The 20,704-nt window shown below is 47.4% G+C and overlaps 1 protein-coding gene across 7 annotated transcripts in view; it reads right to left on the bottom strand.

Annotated features, from left to right (window-relative positions):
- Tet (tet methylcytosine dioxygenase-like) overlaps window positions 1-17,379 on the bottom strand; it is a 104,130-nt gene extending 86,751 nt beyond the window's left edge. For 3 of the 7 annotated variants that reach the window (XM_018032944.2, XM_018032949.2, XM_018032950.2), the window contains exons 1-2: window positions 14,757-15,500; window positions 3,298-5,802 (exon numbers count right to left, since the gene is read on the bottom strand). In XM_018032944.2, coding sequence (XP_017888433.1) covers window positions 3,298-4,419 — 1,122 coding nt within the window. In that variant the 5' untranslated portion in view covers window positions 4,420-5,802; window positions 14,757-15,500. Of the gene's footprint in view, window positions 1-3,297; window positions 5,803-13,999; window positions 14,636-14,756; window positions 15,501-16,038; window positions 16,945-17,307 lie in introns of those variants that run through there. The other 4 variants (XM_018032947.2, XM_018032945.2, XM_018032946.2 and 1 more) reach the window with 4 other exon arrangements.
- Between the last annotated feature and the right edge of the window lie 3,325 nt (window positions 17,380-20,704).

Genomic DNA, 20,704 nt, shown 5'->3' with positions numbered 1-20,704 from the left:
ATTCACGACCCGGAAACAAACGCAATCGGTTCCGAACGAAATAGAGTGGAGCGGAGAACGAGACGGGAGGTTGGGATCGCTTGACTCGGGGCGAGAAAGCGGGTCAGAACAGCGGGAAAAGGCGATAAAAATTGGGGCATCGCGGATAGCCTCTCGACGGCAGCCAGGTGTACGATGAACCCGAGGGTAGGTCTCCTGTTTCGCGAGTAGAAAGACATCAGGGGGTGAGCCTTCCCTCGGGATAAAGAGGGTGTTAAGATACGCGAGGGTGTGGGTTGTTGTGACGGCGAGTTCTGTACAACAGCCCGGGACCTTCGACTCGTGCCGCTGCCCATCTATCATCTCTCTTTCCCCTCCCCACTTTTTTTTATCTTCTTACACTGCCTTTGTCGTGCACCTTCCCGCTCGCGAATCGGCCTGCTCTCGAGTTGTATGAATGTATTCGAGGATATTTACGAGCCACGATACACACGAAACTCTTTCAGGAGACGATTTACAACAATAGAGGTTAACAACAATGCGCTATTAATATTTGTCGATCACTTAAGAATAGTCTATTCATGATCGAGTGATAATCTTCATAGTTGTAATCAGTCTTTCTTTGAATGATCGATAATCTGTCTATTCACGTCGCTAAAAGGTATCCTTTTTAAACAACATCTTCCGCACGATTCCGCACTAAAAATTAAAAGTACTATCACCGTCGCAATTATAAAGTACCTAAGACGAGAGACGTCGTCCTCGCGCCTCCGTCTTAATAAGGTGTAAAACGAGAGGAGTTTAACATAATCGGCCGTCAGGATCGCGGCCGAGTGAATCCGTGGAGACGCGAGACTAATAAAGCGACTTCCCAGAGATGCGACGAGGAATCGCGTATTATTTGCACACGACAGGCTATCATCGGACGGAACAACAATTTTCTCGCTTAATCGCGGCTCATCACGAGATGCGCTACTGCCTACGCACGGCCGCCCGTGAAAGTCACGATAATAGCTGTCAGTGACTCACTTAAGGTCAGCTCTGGTGAAAAGTGACCGCGATAAAGACAAGAAGCGGCAAAGACGTTGACTACTCGTGAAAATCTACATCTTAACGACTTTACTTATCGTTATACACGTGTCACAAAATAATTGGACGAGCACAGTAAATAAAATAGACTCATAGTGTAAGTTCTATTGAGATGTAATAGGAACTATAATTTACTAGGAACTATATTACTAACTATCATCGGTCTTGCTTATTCGGAGTATTACGATACAGTTTTCCTCGAAACAAATTCATTCGTGTAAATGAAGCGGTTAATATAAACGATACGATATAAGATATTAGATTCACTAAACGATTGCCAATTACTACTAGCGTTACGCGTCTTACGCCTACGCGTCTTGAGAATCCCTGCCAGATAAACGCGTACCATTCAAATGCGTTCTTCTTATCACTGTCAACGACCCAGCTGTCGAACATCGATCAGCATTCTCCTCTTATCGTTATTCCATTCCACAGTACAGGAAACGAAGTGCTCGTAATAAAGACCAAAAAACGAATCTTTTTAAATTGGTACGCCGAAGTGAGAAATCTCGTATATCGATATTCGTTTTCATTGTAAGAGCGTTAATTACGAGCGGGAGTAAAAGTAAAAAGCTAGAGAGCGAGGAGCGTTAGGTCGTATCGGTAGCAAACAACACGTTTGTTTCTGAACGAGTTGGAGTTCGATACGCGATTATTATGACCCGCGACGAGCCTTGAACTTGCCCTACGATAAGCGTAGCTGCTTGCGACCCGGCGCGCGGCTGTTTCTGTTTGTTGCGCACCGCTCTCTGCCGCTCGCTCGCTCGCGACTTTGCCATTAAATTGACTCGCGTCAGGGTACAATGACCCCGTGTGTGCATTCGCATTTTCGAAACGAGCACTCGGCTGCCTCCACGCTCGCGGCTCGTTTCGTGGTTTCAATGCCACAATCGCGTCCACGCGACGATTCATTTTATTGGTAATTCTCGATGTCATTGGATGCAAAGAATATTGAACTACCGATTTTTGTTCTTGTTCGAATAATTCATATTTTATCGAGAATGTAATTTTACCTCAAAGAACTTTAATGTGGTTCACTCGCAAGTTATTACTAAATTGGTTACTAAGACACGTGATTTTCTGTCGTATCTCAATACGAACTTTACACAGATATTTTTATTCGCGAAACATTGTATTGACGACTGTTTTTTAACAATGTGGTTTCTTGGTATGAAGCAGTTGAACCGAGGCATTATAAATACGTAATTATCGATAACCTCTACCCTCAATGCAATGTCCGATTAATAAAAGGAAGTAAATCATTTTGCTACAAATCAAAACACGAGATTAAAAGTATTTGAACTCTTTCAATAATTCAATCACTATCACACTAAATATGTTGTATTTCAAAATGAAGTCCTTCGATCTTCGAAAGAAGAGAATAGATATTCTTTTTTAAATCAGTGTCAGCAATAGTTTTGCTGCGATTAAAAAATTTCAATTACTTCTAAAGTCATTTTAGTATATATTTTGAAAAGTAAGAAGAAACCAATTGCGCGATCCTTAAATTTGAGCACGACTCGAGGCCGTCGCTAGGAAAAGGGAACCGAACGGCAACAGCCATATCCAACCAGCCAGCGAACGAGCGAGCCAACCCACCAACCCCCTATTCAATGTCGCTACAATAATAAACCACCTCGGTTATCTGTATTTCTGTATTTCCCTCTGGGATTCTCGGCACATTCAGGCATCGAGGCCAAGTTCAGCTACTATCTATATATACACGGCCGTGTTCTCTACAACGCGGGCGGCTGTGCGCCGGTGTTTATATCCCACCCCGGGCATCTGCCACCCCTTTCTACCGACCCTGTGGGCGGCTCGCGCTCACCTGGATTTTCACGAATTTCGAGCGAAACACGACAGCCAATCCCCCTCGGCGGCCTGAAACTCGATGTCGCGTGCCGTCCACCTTCATTTTCGCGCGCTCGTTTCACCACCCCCCTTTCAATCCACTCATTCTCGCGGAATTGCTCCAGTTACGTGTGGCGCAACAGGGTTCCGCTTTCGGCGAAAGTGAATCGCACAGCTGATTTTTGACTCTACGCTATTTTCGCTATTGCGCATCCATTAAAGGAGAAAATCGTAATAATTTCTAATCGCGGATTTATATATTAAGCTTTCTGATTCGAAAGCTTGAGTAGATAAAGAATTTTTGTCTCATGCAAACTATAAATGTTACTAACGAGAATCGTGTAGATTGTTTCGAATTACATAAAAATTGGCACTGACCTTTTTCTCGGTGAGTTTCTCGCACCGCCTCATCTTGCAAATTTGATGACTCTTGTCGTTTCTGCAGGGCGCGCAGTCACCGCAATTGTCCTTCCGCTGACACCCGATGCACTCGCCGCATCTCTTGCGCTTCTTCTTCGCTGGCTTGTCGCTCAACCCTCCGTCGCCGTCGACGTCGGCCATGCCGCCGCCCATGTGATGGGGTCCCCTGTTCGCCGTCGACGAGACCGCGGCTACTTGACCGGAACTCTCAACGTTCCCAGCGCCAGCACTGTCCTCGGACTCCATCGAACCGGCGCGTATTTTTCTACGCTCCTTTTTCCTGCCGTCGATCCCGATCGGCCTGGACGTGGGCGACGAGTCCAGCACCGTGGACATCGGGTTCTGGAAATTGGCGTGGTGAAGCTGCGGATAGTCGGGCTTGACGACGGTCAACACCGTGTGATGAGGATGGCCGGGAGGCGGAGGAGGAAACGCCTGGACCGGACTTGAACCCAGCAGCTGGATGTGCCGTTCGTCGAGTAGCTGTTGTTGGAGCGCCGGCACCTCTCTGGCTTGGACCGGGGCCGGTACCAACGGATAACCGACGCTGCCGCGGTGAGGATGAGGCGCCGGAAGCGGCGTGCCGAGCGTGTGGAAGCTGGGCAAGCCTACCGCCGACGTGACAGGTGGAGAGTGCGATATCGAGGCTGGCGACAATGGAGTGAGCGCAGTCAATTGCGGCTCCGCCTCGCTCGGTGCGGTGAATTGGCTCGCGAAACTCGGCAAACCTTCGGCGGTCGGCGTGGCGGTGGGTCCGCCGCCACCGATCGCGTTCTTCGACTCCCACGGTCTGTACTGGCTTGCGAGCACCACCTCACCCCGTGAATCGATCAGGCGACCGGTCAATCCCTCGTAGTAATCCCAGGAGGACGTCAGCCCGAGGCCGACGTCCTGGGCGTGAAGGGTAGTCAACGTTGTCGAACTGTCCATCGCGTTGTCCCCGGCGAAGCTGCTGAACGGCGGCAGGTGACGCGCCGGATCACCTGGACCGACCGAGCCCGGCGAGGTCGCGACCGCCGCCGGAGGGCTACCTGCTACCCTCTCGGTGGCGACGACCTCCTTCGTTACCTCGGCGCTCATCTTCCCCGCCACGTCATCTCGACGTGAACCCCCTGCTCGCAGGAGGTCTCGTTAACGTTCCTCGCCCGAGAATTACGATTTTTCCGATGCTGGTTCGGGGTGAAACTCGACTACCGGACGACGGCGACGCGTATGCTGTGCTGCACGCGCGCAATTATTCCGATCCTCCGTTTCTTCGGGTTTTATCGACGCCCGTGTACCCGCGATCGTGACTGGATGCTCGTTATCGAGATTATCCGCTGGCACGGACGACGACGCGTGCTCGGGACTCGCCTCGTCGGTACTGTGACATCTGGAAGAATGGGACGAATCTTCTTCCTCGTTCGGCCGCTTCGAATCTGGTGTGCTCTCCTCGTATACCTTTATATCTCCTCGTGTATAAGTGTATTCGGTGTGTAATATGTGCTCCTTTCCTGTATTCCTTCCACTCGCCTCTAGTTTACAGCTCTTTTCTTTGTTTCGTCCGCGCACTCTCTCTCACACACTCTCGTACGTACTTTCTCTCTCTCAATCTCTCTACCTCTCTATAACTCTATTTCTGTCGTTTGTACTCAACAGGTTTAGGCTACGAACTGAAGTAGATCGGTTTCTCTGGGAGTAATTATATGCGAGTCCCCTTTTTCCAGATATATAGGGCGGCCTGCGTTCTCTCCGTCTGTATTTCGCTTTGGATGGGACTCCTCTTCCTTAATTAGATACTCTCACGCGTTCTCTGCGAGTAGTTGCATATGGTTCTTTTCCCTCTTTTCTCTTCCCTTTCTCCTTCCTCCGAAGAACATCAATCCTTACTCCTATTTCGCTTATTAAGTAAAATTTCCTACTATCGGTTTAGAAAACGTTGTCGGGTGATTTGAAAATTTATTTTCTTCTGTCCGAATTAAATCTGCTCGCGAAGAGATCGCCGCTCGTCTAGCTGGTTAGTGAGTATATCGTTAGCTCGCTGAGTGATTAGTAGAAAAAAGAAATGGTAGATTCTTTGGTTTACGGTTTTTCCTTCTTCTATCTTCTTTTTTTTGCTTCCTTTCGTTTTGTCTTCCCGCAATATTTCTTATACTCGCTCGTCTGTGCTTTTTTAAACTGCCCTTAAACGTATAACAATCCTTTTGTTTCGATTTGGCACTGGCGGACTTTTTTCTTTTTTTTTTCTTTTTTTTTTGTTTCAAGATATACTTTGTACACTAATTAGATACTATAGCTCCTAATGCTTTGTCTTCTTCTCCGGAACCTAAGCTCTTGGAATATTTTCTCCTCCTTTTTTCGTTTTTTTCTTTCTTTGTTTTATCGTCGATATAAACACACTAATTACTTCTTTCGCGCTTCGTAAGAAAATAGAAATCACTTGAGGTTAATGTGGCTTGTTAGAAGGCGGTTGATTTGTACGATCTGAAACAAAAAAAAGCACACAGAAAATTTAGTTAAAATCGATTTCCCATCTGAAGAACATTCGTCTCATTCATTCGTTTTTTTTACATTTAGTTCACACTTTTCATAGACGAGTGAAAATGAAAAGAAAAATCTACGGCCTTTTCTCCGGAAGCAAAAAGAATCATTAAACGAGCAAGAGGAAAAGAGGAGATAAAGTTCATGGATTGGCAAGATTTGTGAAAGCGCGGAGAAAAACGGTGGAGGAAAACCCGGGGCGTTTCAAGATAAAAAAGCCTCGATGACGAGGCTCATTGAGCCCTTCCCCCTTTCTCCGTGGTCACGTGAGACGATCGTAAGCGAGAACGTGACACGCGACTACGTGGGAACGTGTCATAGACGTTACCATAACGTGACCATCGCTAAGCCAAGGTTACTATTACGTTCGGCGTGTCTGCACACCTACTCGCTCGCCTCGCTTTGATACTCGCGAATGTTGTGCCCTAGTCCCCGGCCGGCTGGTTCATTCAACGTTGCTTAGACTACTGACGATGGCTGCGAGCTATTCGCGTTTCGCGATCCACTATTTTATAAATTACAATTGCAACGCGCGGTGTTTTCTTTCTTTTTGCTTTGAACGGTTCGGTATGTGTTTAAACCACATATTAATGACGTTCAAGAAACAATTCAGTAAGGAGTGAAACGAACAACATTTGGGATTTTGTAAAATGAGTATAATTATCCCTAGATGAATGAATACGAATCTGAATTTCAATCTATACTGAACAGCTTTTAAAATATCAAACCCCATTAATTGGATAATTTTGCCTACACAGTCATTGCCACAGCGAAGCGAATTAATAAACAGAATGCTGAACGAAGCTCAAAGATTATTAATTCATGTTAAAGGGTTAATTAAAATGAAGTTTGAACTTTGAACCAGCAAGTTACTTGGAAGCGGTTTGAAGCCATCATCAAAAACCGATACGATGGTCCACTGTGAGATATCGACCGTCGTTTAACCCTTTCTTTATCCAACTATCATTTTCTTTCTCTCTTATTCGCTCCGCGCATAGTACACGTGCATACAAGGAACGATATAACGTGCCCATCTTTGTGTGCACACGCGAGAGAGCGCGCTGGCGCGCGTGCTGGCACAGCTTTTGCACGGCCGGTGGACACACATAATGGCCGGAGTAAGTACATAGAGAGAGCAATAGCTCTGTCGCTATCTGACTGCCGCTTTTCCACTCTTCCCGTCGCAAAACTCTCTCTAATAGCTTTACAGCTGCGGAGCTTTCGCTATCGTTGGAAACTTGCACTGTCGTTCGACGCGCACTTTCGCTTGCCCGCGAATTAAACCAGCCAGTCACGCCACTGCTCGCTTCCTCTCCGCTCGCAACTTTTCAAATTAACATAGAAATTCTATTTCTTTTGAAAATTGTAATTTCGTTAAAAACCCTGTCACGAGAGAACTTTTAAAAAAATATTTCTTATTATACTATAATGCTTATAGTATTTCCTTTGAATGTTTCGAAGAGCGAGATCGTAAGGTCAAAAAACCACGAGACATCCGAACTTCCTGTGCATCCCGCTCGGCTTCCCGTGTCAACACGTGACAGGGGACAAAGACAAATTCGGCCAGTTGGGTCGAATTAACGAAGAATCGAATAGTTCCACGAATTTCTCTGAACGAGCCGCTGTGTGTGTGCACGTCAAAAATAACGGCATTTATGCGAACAACGCTCGGCCGAGAATTCCTCGAGGCACGAACCACTGGGTGTCACCTATTAACACGTCTACCTACGGTCAAACGGAACCGACTACAAAAATTTTTCTCACGTCATTCAACAGAGAAGAACTGACTCGACTTATAAATTGTAAAACATAACAGATATCCCGGAGGAGATATTAAACTAAACAACGCAAAATCAGTTTCAATATTTATGATGTCGAAACACCCGCAGGAGGTAGGCCACGAGCGATTGAACTTTCTTGCCTGTCCATAAATCTAGCGTAGACTGAATATCGTGAACCTTAGTCTTTAAAGGTCGTGAAACTCGCCTGCGCTGATAGCGCGAACTTCTGCGTACTGGATCTCGTCTTCTCTTTCAAACGCTCGTACGTACGTACCTCACGAAAATAAGTTCGAAGGGAAAGCAACGAATCCGTGACGCGACCATACGCTCGGATAATAAATTGCCGGATCCATTCGAATCGTATCGGCGCTCGTCTGCTTTTTGCGTGAAACTTTTCCTCTTCTTCAAGACATCTTATCGTATCTCCGATTACTCTGACGGATCGGTATAAATTAAACTTATCTCGTAGAATTCGATTTATTCGCACGGGAGGTGTGTTAGTAAAAGAGTTTCAACTTATAGAATTGGTTTCGTAAAGAAACTTTGTAGCTGTACAGGAAGAATGAAATCAGTATTCAAATATACAACTTGAAAGTGAGATTAGAGGATTGCTGAAACCGATTAGAACTTCAATTTGGAAACTTAATCTTCTGTAATTTGTTAAAATCAAATTCCAAAATGCAGAACTGCGAAGCGGAGGCAAGCGAATGGAAACTGTCAATTAGAAATTCTGTGAACTATCGAGGAACAATTTTGCATTTGGCACAGGTTCTCCGGCGCAGAAAAATTCGATAGCTCGCGCTGGAGCGACACCGAGCGATATATCCCGTCGTCGGCACGCAGGAGCCGCAGCTTCCGAGAAGCGCAACGCGGCGCGGACCAGCTGGCCGACAGAAAGAGAGAGAGATTGAAGATTCCGCGCGCTTGGAATTAATATTAGACGGCGACGAGTAGCGCGCCATCGAAAAAACCGAGCCGAACGAAACCTGCGCCCTGCACCGAAACCCGCGTAACGAAACTCTTTGTGCAAGCGGAATATATTCTCAGGCTCGATGCATACACGGTGCAGCGCTCTTACGCAAATCGCGAACGATACAGTTTATCTAAGAAAAGTTGTATACAATCATACCTAATTTTTTATCCTTTCATATCGAGCATGGCGAAGCAGAAATTCAAATATCAATTTCATTCCTATTATCATAAATGGAGCTATACTTGAAGTGCATGATTCGCAAGCTATAACAATGAGACAAATCACGCCCATATTCTATTCAATGTACGTACCAAATATGAGAGGCAGCAATAAAAGATAATTTGCACAGTTCATAAAAAGCTCGTATGTGCTTCAATAATTGTAACAATAATTGGCACAAATGCATGAGATTTGCAAATTGAGAAAGACTTAAGTACTCAATCTTTCCAGTCTGCCAGTGCTTGATCACCAGTATTCAACTTCGACAGTATTTTCAGTATATCTGAGAAAATCGCGCTGCGAGTCGTGCACCCTGTACATTAGGCGAAGGATAATTGCCGGCGACACGTTCGCGTGTATCTCGCCGTCTGGTCGTGGCGTGTTCCTTTTTTCCTCGAGAAACGACGCTGCGGAATTCTGCGCGTCTCGTTTCGTTATTATCGTGTGCCCGTATCGAGCCCCGTTACGGCTGGCTCGAGCTCCTTTGTTTCACTCAGCCACGGCGGCCGCGGCGGGGCGTCGCGCCGCGTTATCGTTCAAACGCGGGTGAATTTCGCCTCGACGATTTTCCACGAGATCTCTCGCGACGAGTGCTACCGTTCTGTCATACTGTCCTATTCCGAGACGAAGTTTGCAATGTATTCCCGATTACAAGCGATTACCGATAAAAATGACGTGGACACCCATTCGTCCCTCATAGAGCTAAAAAATCCTACAAAAATCGTAGATCCATTAGCATGCGAGTCCGAAATCTACCCTACGAATCGTCGAAGAGGGGGAAACGGGAGCGGAGCAGCCTCGACCCGGTGGGAAATCGAGCGCGAGTCGACGGGGGTTACAATTATTATTCGGGCCCCGGTTCCGCTTATCTCCGTTTCCGCAGGCGTAAATCCGTGGCGATAAGGCTCGGTTTTTCGCGAGAGTCGACGCGCGTCGCGCGCTAATTCCGGCATTACGCCGACGAGGAGCAAAAATGGCGGCATCACGCGGTTCGGAGCACGAGTTACCCCGCTAGAGACCGAAAAAAGGAAAGGCGAAGAGGAGAGGGAAAATAGAATAAAAAAAAACAGAGGAAAGAGTTCTCCTCTCTCGCGGCCCGACCCGAGAGCAAAAAAGCTCCGGGTACACTTTCGCCGACCTCGTGGTGGCGAGCGCGCGCACCCGCGCTCGCTCGACTCTCGCGACAAAGGCTGCTTGATTCAAGGTCCCACGCACACGCACACGTCCCTGGATCTGTACACGCGCGCTCACGAATGCACGCCCTCGTCCGAGCGCATGCCGCCAGCGGCGTGGCCAACCGATATAGTGCCCCGCGAAATCGAATATCCGAAAGCTCGAACGGTTTCTGGATTCGTTCTTCGAACACCAGTTAGGTTTCTTTTACAGCAATCAGTGCTTAAAGTCTCGGTAAGAAGACTCTATTAAATATGATCATATTACATTAAATGATATAAATGAACGGATCCGTTGAGAAACCAGGAAAATGAATATCAGTTAAGATGAATAGAAATTAAAATAGCCGACATAAAATGATTTTATAAAAAACAGTTGAAATGAATTTTAAAAATGGTGAAAATCGTACGATAGCTGGAGACGTTCGAAATGGATAAACCCAATTTAGAGAATGACGGTGTAGCGAGAATTCAAAAGGTCCTGCGAAGAGATGGTAAGATTGATGTAGATCTTTTAGACAGAGAGAGCTACACGGTAACGAGACTGTTCGTTTATTCAAATATTGGGAATAGAATTATGTATTGATTTAAATTTAACATTGGGTGGAGTACATAGCGTTTTGAGAATATTCAAGAATGAGAAACGAGGAAATAAATACAGAAATGAGGCAATTACAAAACTATTTATGTGAGGAATTAAATTTAAGATCGCGATGCGTTCACCGAAACAGTCAGTTCGGGAACGTAAATCAGATATTGATTTTGCGCAAGCTTCCGATAAGATTCGCGTGTCGAGATCAAAAACTCGAGGGAAGTTTATCTGAAATCGGGAGGACGATAAATATTGTCCCGATGTCTGAAACGGCCTCGCCCCCGTGAGTGTCACAACCGTGAATCGAATTCGACTCGTGCGTTTTGCAGTTTAACAAAACGATCGGGGTCGTAAACGGAAGGGGAGAACTAGTCGAGGAATCTCTAAAGGAAAAACCGTAGCACGGGCATCGTAAAACGGTATTTACTCCCGCGTTAAGTAGCAATAAATAGCGAAGAAAGAGGCTGTGATAACTGACGTCATCCACTTACTCGAGTCATAACAATACTGTTTTTGTAGCGGCGATTACTAGCCTCGTCGGGAATATATAACTTATTCATCCGCTGAAAGCTTACGGCCTCGCATACTACGCCATTGATAACCTTTCTTTGATGCGAGTGCATTCGAAAGCTCGCCACGGTTCGTACCAACGCACTGTCGCGGTTATCAATCTGTCAACAACGGGCCAGTTTTCCCTAAAAAGGAATTCTACTGCGCGCCTCCGTTTTGACGAATACGAACATATCCGAAGACTACCAAAGAATATGCAGTTCCAATGATTTTCGAATTATGTTCATTTCCGAAGTAATTAGACAGTACCAAATCGGAAAGATAACATGTAAGTGTAAGGTAGTTCTGTGCTAGGATACAGTGCGAACGTGAATCGAGAGATACGAACAAATTCTACTCCGTGGCTATCTTTTGACGAATACGAGAAACTCGGAACACTATCAAAGAACATGCAGTTCCAATAATCTTCGACTCATGTTCATTTCCGAGTGAATTAGATGGTAGCGAATCGGAGAGATAACACGAAGGCTTACTGCGCCAGTTGTATGGACTACGAGGCTGCAGCGCGAACATAAATCAGAGATACGAACTCTAACCGAATTGATAAGAACCGAATACAGAACGTGAGTGGACGTCGCAGCCAGGTACGAACGGGTCACTTGTTGCTGGCGTGCACCGGCCGGTCGAAATCTGTCGGACGACGTCGCGTCGGTTTTACGGCACTGCGGACGGCGTACGGTGCTCGGCGGCGGACGAACGCGCTCGAGTGCGCACTGATTCGCGCGAGTGCGTTCGCCACTGCGTGCGCGCGAGTGTACGTATTGTTCGCGTATGCGTGTACCTATGTATTCTTACGTGCCCACGTCGCGTCGATAGTAAAGCAGCTGGCGTGTTGTTCGATGCACGAAGAACGCGTATGCACATGCACGCACGTGCGCGAGTAAACCAGCACGATCGAGCGCATGCGCCCGTGCACTTTCACGATATGTACCGCAAACGTAAGTACGTCGTGACGACGATGCACGCGTACGACGTACACCGGCCATAGGCGCATACGCACGCGACAAACGGTACGAAACGGAAGGCAACGAGGACCAGGAGGTAACGAGAGCACGCGGCGAGGACATTACGCTTTTCTTCCGAGAACGTGTGAATTTTAAAAAAACGGTGATATCCTCGTGCAGAGAGGTGCGTAACGGTCCGCAGAGTTGGCTGTCGCACGAATTGGTGGGGCAAAGGGAGGCGGGCGCACTGTTAAACCCACCCACACAAGCGCATAATATCGGAAATGATATAAAATTGCGTCGAGCGCGCCGCTGATATTTAAATTGGTTCGCTAAACCACGGATTAATGCGCGCAACGACGTCCGACGCTGCCCACGCAGCGAGCGGACTTCGAAAAAGGGCGCACTGGCCAAGTAAAAGGAATGGAGGAAGAAAAAAAAAATAATGAAATCGTATCGTGTGGTACTGTTCCGGACGGGCCCCGAGCCGGTGCGCACGGTTCCCTCGAAAAGAACGTTTCGGCGTCGATACCTGTTTCCACGTTGGACAGGTGTTCGGCCTAAGTTCGCCCTTGTATGATACGGCTGCGAGCTTCGCGTATATTTCGTTTCTTTATCGACGTCGTTCGATGTTCTACGCAACTATGTGCCCGTACACCCTTTCCGTTCTCTTTATTTCCCCGTCATCAGGCCGAACTAGATCGCGAAACACGGCGTCGTCGCTGAGGAACGGTTACGCCGGTTACGGATGGGTGAAAAACACGCGATAATATGAAAATTTCACGCGTGCTACGCGTAACCGCGTAAACACGCGAAACCACTATGCACGACGGGTCGTACGGTCGACTTCGTTATCGCTCACTCGTTTCGAAGCGAAGTAAATTTAGGCGTTTGTAGAACGAAAGAATCGACTGTCGACGAAGAGAAACGTAGATGTAAGAAACTGAAATCCAGGTCTAATGCAGATTCCAGTATCTGCCGCCAAGCTAATAATACATTTATCAATAACGGAGTGAGAAAAATACTCGATAAAAGTATTCTCTATTCCGCACGCAAAACAATCGCGATTATTTCTAGAACGTTCGAATTTCGCTCTTGATTCGCGATTGTACCTACATCGTCAGCTAGATCCTTCAAGGGCCCACAGTTTATACAACTTCTCTCGATATTGAAAAGACTATAAACCGTGTAGAAAAAAGTTGAAAAAATAGCGACCACGCATCGGTATCTTTATCCCGAACGATTTGCGACCGAGCCCTTTCGTCCTACATTAGCGAGACGCTAGAATTCAATCGACTCCGCTGGCACTAGAAACGGAGCGGTAGAAAAATCGAACCGAGAACAAGGAATTGAAAAAAGATAGAAACAGAGGGTTAAAAAAAAGGGAACGAATCCGTGGAACGGGTAAAAGGGATACAGTGCGTGCCCGTAAATCTCTTGGCGCCCGTTGTTCTCGCGGTCCACGACGTTGGTTCCTCGTCCGTTCCGATCCGTTCCGCCGTTCCGTGAACCGAGTAGGCCGAAATTCGCCCCCCCGTCCTCGCTGCGTCTCGCCGCCGGCGCAGCCACCCCCGCCTCCTTCTCTCGCGGCCGTAGAGCGCGGCTCGCCGACACAAAAAAGAAGGAACACCCACAGGAAAGGGAACCGGAGGAAAAAAGGAAGGAGACAGGAATAAAGCGAGAGAGAAAGGGGAATTGATCGTATTCGCGACGGCGAAACAGAAGGAGAGAAAAAGAGAGAGAGAGAGAGAGAGAGATGAAGGAGAATACTCTCCCCCGGGCTACTTTGCATTCTTGTCGTTGGAAACGTGCCGTTAATTTTCGATTTCGACCGGGACCGTCTCTACGGACCCACGCGTTGTCGGATCGAGAAAAGAATCGGAGCGAACCTCGCGAAGAATCGGAGCAACGTGGAAGCGAAGAGTCGCCGCCGCACCGCGCCGGATGGAACTGGATCTCTTTCCCTCGCAGTCGCGGTGTCTGATCCGGCGAGTCCGTTACCCCTTAACGAATCCGAACGTCGATCGCGTGTCTCTGTGCGATATGTATTATTACTCCGTAAACTGTAAATTGTCAATAACCGTGTTTCCTTTTTTCGCGTTGGTATCGGTGATCAGAGCTCGATCTTCCTACACTCGAACAGTTACTACACAACATATCCCAGTCCCGATACCACTATCGGAGTCCAACCGCGAGCGTGTATCAGGACAGTTCGTGCACGGGGGAAGATTTAAAATTCTCGCCGCACCACGCGGTTTATCGAATTGCGTGCACCTCGCGGAATCTTTGAACTCGCGTCCAGCCCGAAATCGTTGTACGGTTGATAACGAGCTACCGGTGAAATAGTAAGTAATCAATTGTCTTGTGTATCATTTCTTTTTCGATTTCCATCACTACGCACCAAAAACTCCTACACACGATGAAACGAACGGCACTCGGTGTATAGTCGATAATGCTGTTTACCAAAGCGGCGTTTGTTCCCAGCCGGGTTAAGCTAGGTTCACGCGCAATCGAGGCGAAAAACAAAATAAAAGTATTTCTCTCTCTCTCTCTCTCTCTCGCTCTTTTTCTTTTCTTTCTCTACGTATGTGTACACCGTGTAAGGTCGTGCGGGTTTATATAGAAGAGAATGAGTGTTTTAAGAACCTGTTTCCCATACACTACGCGTGGTGGCATCAACGAAGCCGTCGGAGCCGAGTCTCGAAAACACCGGGTAATCTCGAAGGGCCGTTTTATCAATAGGAAATTCTTTCAACTATTTATCTTGAAAATGAACTACCACTTGATGAGGTCTTGTTTTGTTGTTCACGAGCTTCTTTCCCTTGCTCTTCGCGATTAACTTTTTCTATACCTTCTTGCCTTTGTTTATCTCTTTCGATAATATCTGCAACTTGACGTTTGCGAAACATTTGTGCAATTCGTTCGACTTCCTCTTTTTCTGTGTTATCCATGATATATGTCCTCCTTCAAGTTATAAAGACATTTCTCTCATCTTTCTAACTGGTGATTCTTCTATAATATCTTCACCCTCGATTATCACTTTTTGGAATACTTTTTAAAATTTCTTCTATCTCACGCTAGAAACTATTAATTTCTCTTCCAACACATTTTTAAATTCGTGAATTTTGATTTTCTAAATTCATTTTCTCTGCTACAAAAGTAATCATATCTAATTGTTTTCTAATTTGTTGATTTTTTTTTTTTGGAGTTAACTGTCCTTTTGCTGTTTCTATTTTTGTTTTTAATTTTGTCTTTTATAAATGTTCATACACCGGGTAATCTCGAAGATGCACTTTGGCCCGTCACCCGTCTCGCGACGACACAACGCGTTTTTGCCTGACGCACCGCGCGATACTCGTGAAACATTCGCAGCACGATGCGTGCACGCCGTGCTCGAGGACACTACCGTGCATCGCCGCCGGCTAGCAGGAGGCGTTGACGGCAATGGTAGTGGTGGCAGCGGTGGTACCGCTGGTGGTGGTGGTGGTGGTGGTGGCGGTTGCGACGATGGTGGTGGTGGTGGTGGTGGTGCCGACGGTAATGGTGGTAGAGGTAGAAGTGGTGGCGACGGCGAGATTGTGGTAGAGGAGGTGCCGATAGCGATGGTGGTGGCGATCATCGGCGGACGTAGGCAAAGAGGCCAGGACGACGGAAACGTGTCGCGGGTGCGAACTTCCACATGGTCGATCGCAGCCAGAGAAGGGGGATTTCGCGGTGGACACGTTCCGTTCTTGCCGATCGCGTCGTCGGCAGGCCCTCGCGTACCCCTGACGGTGCGCGCGGCCAATCGAAACGAAACAACCCCCCGATGTCAACGATAACGAGCAAGAACGCGACGTAACGACGGCGGACAAATTTTTTCGTTTATATCGAAACGCGTTCGTATCGGACGGATCCAGGGAAACGTTAACTCTTTTAGCGCACTTACCCTTCTTTTTCTCCTTTCTCCTCGGTTCTTCGGTTACGCGAGCTGATCCTCTCCTCGTCGCTCCTCCGTCTTCCGCGCGACGCTTCTCTTCCTCCGGCGCTCTCTCGCTCTCTTTCTTGTATTCTCTCTCTCTCTCCGTTCTCCTGCCGGTCGACGAGCAGCAACGAGAACGGCCGCCGTTCGAGCAAGGGAGAAAGGAGAGAAGCAGAAAGAGAGGGAGGGAGAGAGGGACAGAGGAGAGAACGAAGGATAGAGAGGGAGAGTCGAACGAAAGCGAGAGTGATCCTCCTCCGCGCTCTCTCCCTCTTGCTGCACACTCCACCCGTCCGGTCGCCCTGTCGCCGTCGTTGCCGTTGCCGTCGTCGCCGGTCGTTGTCCAACCGTACCCGCGGACAAACTACTGCTTCCACTACCGTTTATCGACACTGCCCCGATGTTACATTCCAAAAATTTTCTTCGATCAGTCGCCGCTGAGCCGACCACGGGGCCGCCAACAACGAGCGTTCATCCACGATCACCGATGGTATCGATACGACCGGACAAACAAACTTTCCTCGCTGGAGTCGCCGTATGACACTGTCTCTCCTGCCAGCCCTGTCCTATCCCTTCGATTTTTATTCACCGCGAACTTTCGCTCGTTTTCCCCACTGTTGCTCCGTTTTGTGTCACCGTACGTATACATATACCCCCGGTCACTTTGTTGTTCTCCTTTTCACCGGCAACACACAACTTTGAACTTGACGAACCACGTACGGAACGTAAGTACACGTGTGCTTTTACGAGACCCGTCCGAGATACGTGATCGTTCGTTTGTTAACAACAGCAGCACCGTCCTTCCTCATTCCAGTTAATTTTTTTATTTCACCAATCACACGGATCGTCGTCGCGCGTCGATCGAGAAATCACCTAAAGCCGGCGTCGTCTTTTAATATTCCTCTGCTCCGAAACGCACGCACGCTCTCGTACGCACACATAATCACGCACGCACGCACACACACACACACTCTCTCTCTCCCTCTCTCGCTCTCTCACTCTCCCACCCTTTCTTTCTGGCTCGCTTGCTCGCGTTTTCTTTCGTTTCCTCTCGCGCTCCCTCGTTTGAAACACGTTCGGAACGTTCGCTCTCCGTCCACGCTCCCGTGCGTATCCTGTACCGCGAGCAATACCGAGAAACACGCGTTCACGAGTGAACACAGCACACCCGTCGCTCGCCGGCGTTTACTAGTCGTCGACGACGACGCGATGAAACGCATCGAGAAAGCACTGTACCTTTGGTTCGACGGACTGCCCCGTGGTGAGTGTGCTCGCCGCGCGGTGACTGTGTGCTCCAAGAGTATTCTTTGTCCGTTCGGAGTCGCAGCTGCCCGCGTTTCGGCCCTCGGTCGCGATTCGGCCCTGTTCGGCAACTCTCGGGTGTCATCCCGTTCGTCATGGCGGGAACCCAGGATATACCCAGGACCACATCGATGGAAAGGGAAAGGGAAAGGGAAAAGGGAAAGGGGAACTCGAGCGTAAGCTCGTGCACGTTTCTCTCCTTCTCCCTTTTATTTTCTGTTATTCTCTCTTACGCCGTACCGCGCGATAGAACGAGATCGAACCGCGGCGAACGCGGAGGACAGACGGAGAGACACGCAGCGAATGGGATGGAGCGGCGAGAGCGAGTTAGTTGACCGAGTATAAGACGAGGTACGAAAGATTTCGATGCGTACCTAGGGTAGGAGATCGGACCCGATGGGAGAAGGGCGGAGAGGAGAGCACGCGCAAGCGCAATCTGACGGGCTGCAACCCCTCGGCGCGATGCCTAAGCAACAAGGGGATGCTGCGAACCTGCTTCGACCGAGAAGGAACCTCTCTAGCCTTCTTCTTCTTCTTCGTCTTTTGCTTTTTCCTCCTTCTTTTCAGTTCGCGGATCTTCTAGTTACGTCCTTCGCTACTTCTCGCGATTGCGCAATTACTTTCCTTTCGTCGATGTAAAATCGCGAAGAGAGAAAATACCTTCGATCAGAATTACACTAAATTTTATTTAACAATCGCCCCCTTCTTACTGGTTTTTTGTTCCGGGATGCATTCGGGACAATAAGATTTTAGTTTCGGTGGTCCCGGTCATTCAAAAAGTGTTAACACCTTCGGGACAACGCCTTGACATTGTCTCCTTACGCTCGAGCGAATCATCCTGACGGTCGCACCAAGGGTTAATCGGAGTAACCCAAATTTCGGAACGAATGCCCAGCGACAAAGCGGAAGAGAAGACACGGGACGTTTGCCGCGTGTTATACATGCGACGACGCCTCTTTTGCCTCGAGATGGAAAAAAAAAGGGTTGTAGCTCAGCCGTATAGGGCCGAAAAGTCGTCGATGTTGAATCGGTAAAGTTCGTAGAAATAAATCGTTAGCAGGAGCGTCGTTTCTCGCCGCTGGGGTTGGTCCTGGATAACTAAGCCGCGTTTTACGAGAGTTTTTTTACGATCCTTGGAAGAGAGAGCCTAGCAAATTGAACTCTAATTCCACGAAGACGAAAAAGTTATCCCCACGAAAAATATGACAATTTGCCAAATACGTCGATGCTTCTTTCCGATTTTCGAAAAATTCTTGGAGCGGTTGGTCGGTGTTAAACGGTTCATGAGGGTATCCGTTATCTGCTACTGAGCAGTTAGACGTTTATCCAAGGTGTCGACGCAGAACGGGTCGTGGATACGGGCTGACGTTTTTTTTTTTTTTAACGAACTGTCCCGTGACTCGTGATGGGTGCGGGCACATTCAGTGATTTTTAAGGCTGTTAATTGAAAGAGGTGTCCTATGATTCGGAAGCATAGTCTCTGTTGGTTAAACGCGATCGTTCTTATAAACTTCTCACCGGACTTGTGAAAAATTGGGAAATAATGGAGTTTACTTTCATTTCACATCGTCCTGTTTCCGTAAAAAATTCTATTTATACCGCGTTCAAACGTGTACACTCTACTGGAAAAAGGGTCTAGATTGCCTGAGGTTGTTTTTTCCAATATACAAATTCCGTCGATAGGGTCGCCGTAAGCTTCCTCATATACACTCCGCATCCAAAACGGAATAAGTTCCCGCGCCATTCACGAGGAAGCATTTATAAAAATCCTTTCAATGCGTTCAGCCTATAAATTTCACAAATCCTCGACGATACGAAAATCGTTGATCCTTCGACGATTTTACGTGTCCCTCTTATCCAGTCCGTGGCTTTCAATCTTCGTTTGACCGCGTCCCGTGACAATGATTACGACACGCTTAATTACATACTCAATTCGTCCCTTCGAGCGGAGATAACGCGAAACCGTCGAAACTCGAAAAAAGGGTTGAACTTCGTCAAACGAGCCTTTTAAAAACTGTGACAGGCGGGGAAAAACTGTTTACCCCGTGTTCCGTTGCAAACAACCGCAAGCAAATGGAATTTTATTTTAATTTAAGATTAAACTTTATTATTTAATCATCACTATTCTGAAGAAGGTAGAATCGGCGACGTCGAGTTGGAAAAGGCTGTATAGAAAGCGCGTCATGAGTTTTTCCCAGTTTATGACTCCTTGCAAATCTCTCCCGGTTTACAGTCCGTTCCTTCCCGGTTTCTGATTCTTTATCCGTACTTTATCTTTCTCGGCTCATGAGTCCTTATGCTTACTAGTTTTTTCCAGGCCAGATTTTTTTGTTCTTACGTTCATCTTCATAGGGGTGGCGAAAATCCCACCTATTCATTACTAACCAATAAGATAACTTATGGTAGTTCATTTGTTTAAATGTAATCAGTGTTTCTTCTGATGTGTTAATAAATCATAGTTACTATTAATAAAATCCGAGTCGTTGGTGATTAAGTTCCCTGACGGTAATACTAAAGGACTACGTCAGCATCCGTGTGTAAGTCAGGCCTTACAACCCTGATAGGTCGAAGTTTTACCGCGCGGTCCTGAAGTATTGCACACCCCGTAATATTAGAACGTGCGGTGGAAGTTTGTTTCCAATGACGTTCCCAGGCCGAAGTGTCCTCTCCATGAAAGATGACGGAGACCCATTTAATCGAGATCACTTGAAGCGTAGATAGAAACGCGAAACGTCTGCCCGAAACGGATGATGTGCGATTAACATAATAATACTGAGCGTATGCAGATATAAATTAATGCGTATTCTTCTAGAAAGGGTCGGCGACACAGGGCGTCGTTCGGCTGACAGGAGCTGCATCCTTCCGCCGGCGGTAGGTCCCGATAGAATCTCCCGATTCACACATGAACGATTGAACATGTACTATTTGCATAAACGTTTCTTATAATGTCTCTCAATTTCATTAAGCGGTTTCGTCATGTATGAATTCCAACGTGAATTCAGCATCCGTACGATTTCATGAAACGTAAAGAACTTCTGCCGAACTGGTTGCGAGCATTCTTAAGGTGCACGCAAATTTCGCGACGGGCTTGAAAGCTCGTACAAAATGAAACCCGCGATGGAAAAGAAAGGATCCTGTTACCGATATTTATGTAACAATAGAAATAAAGAGGTCGAACAGGCATGGCGGCGACGGCGGCTCTCTCACTGGCCGATATCACGATAAAAAAGCCGTAAAAAGCAAAAGGAGGAGGAAGAATAAGGCGGAAGAGGCAGAAAGAAGGACGAGAAAGTTTCGGGGCCATCGGGATATATTTCATCGACGAGATTTC

Source organism: Ceratina calcarata, unplaced genomic scaffold (assembly GCF_001652005.2).
Source record: "Ceratina calcarata isolate Rehan_Ccalc_2016 unplaced genomic scaffold, ASM165200v1 scaffold60, whole genome shotgun sequence".
In the NCBI taxonomy this organism is placed as follows: Eukaryota; Metazoa; Arthropoda; class Insecta; order Hymenoptera; family Apidae; genus Ceratina; species Ceratina calcarata.
The sequence above is the reverse complement of the archived record's forward strand: the minus strand, read 5'-3'. Positions and strand labels throughout refer to the sequence as shown.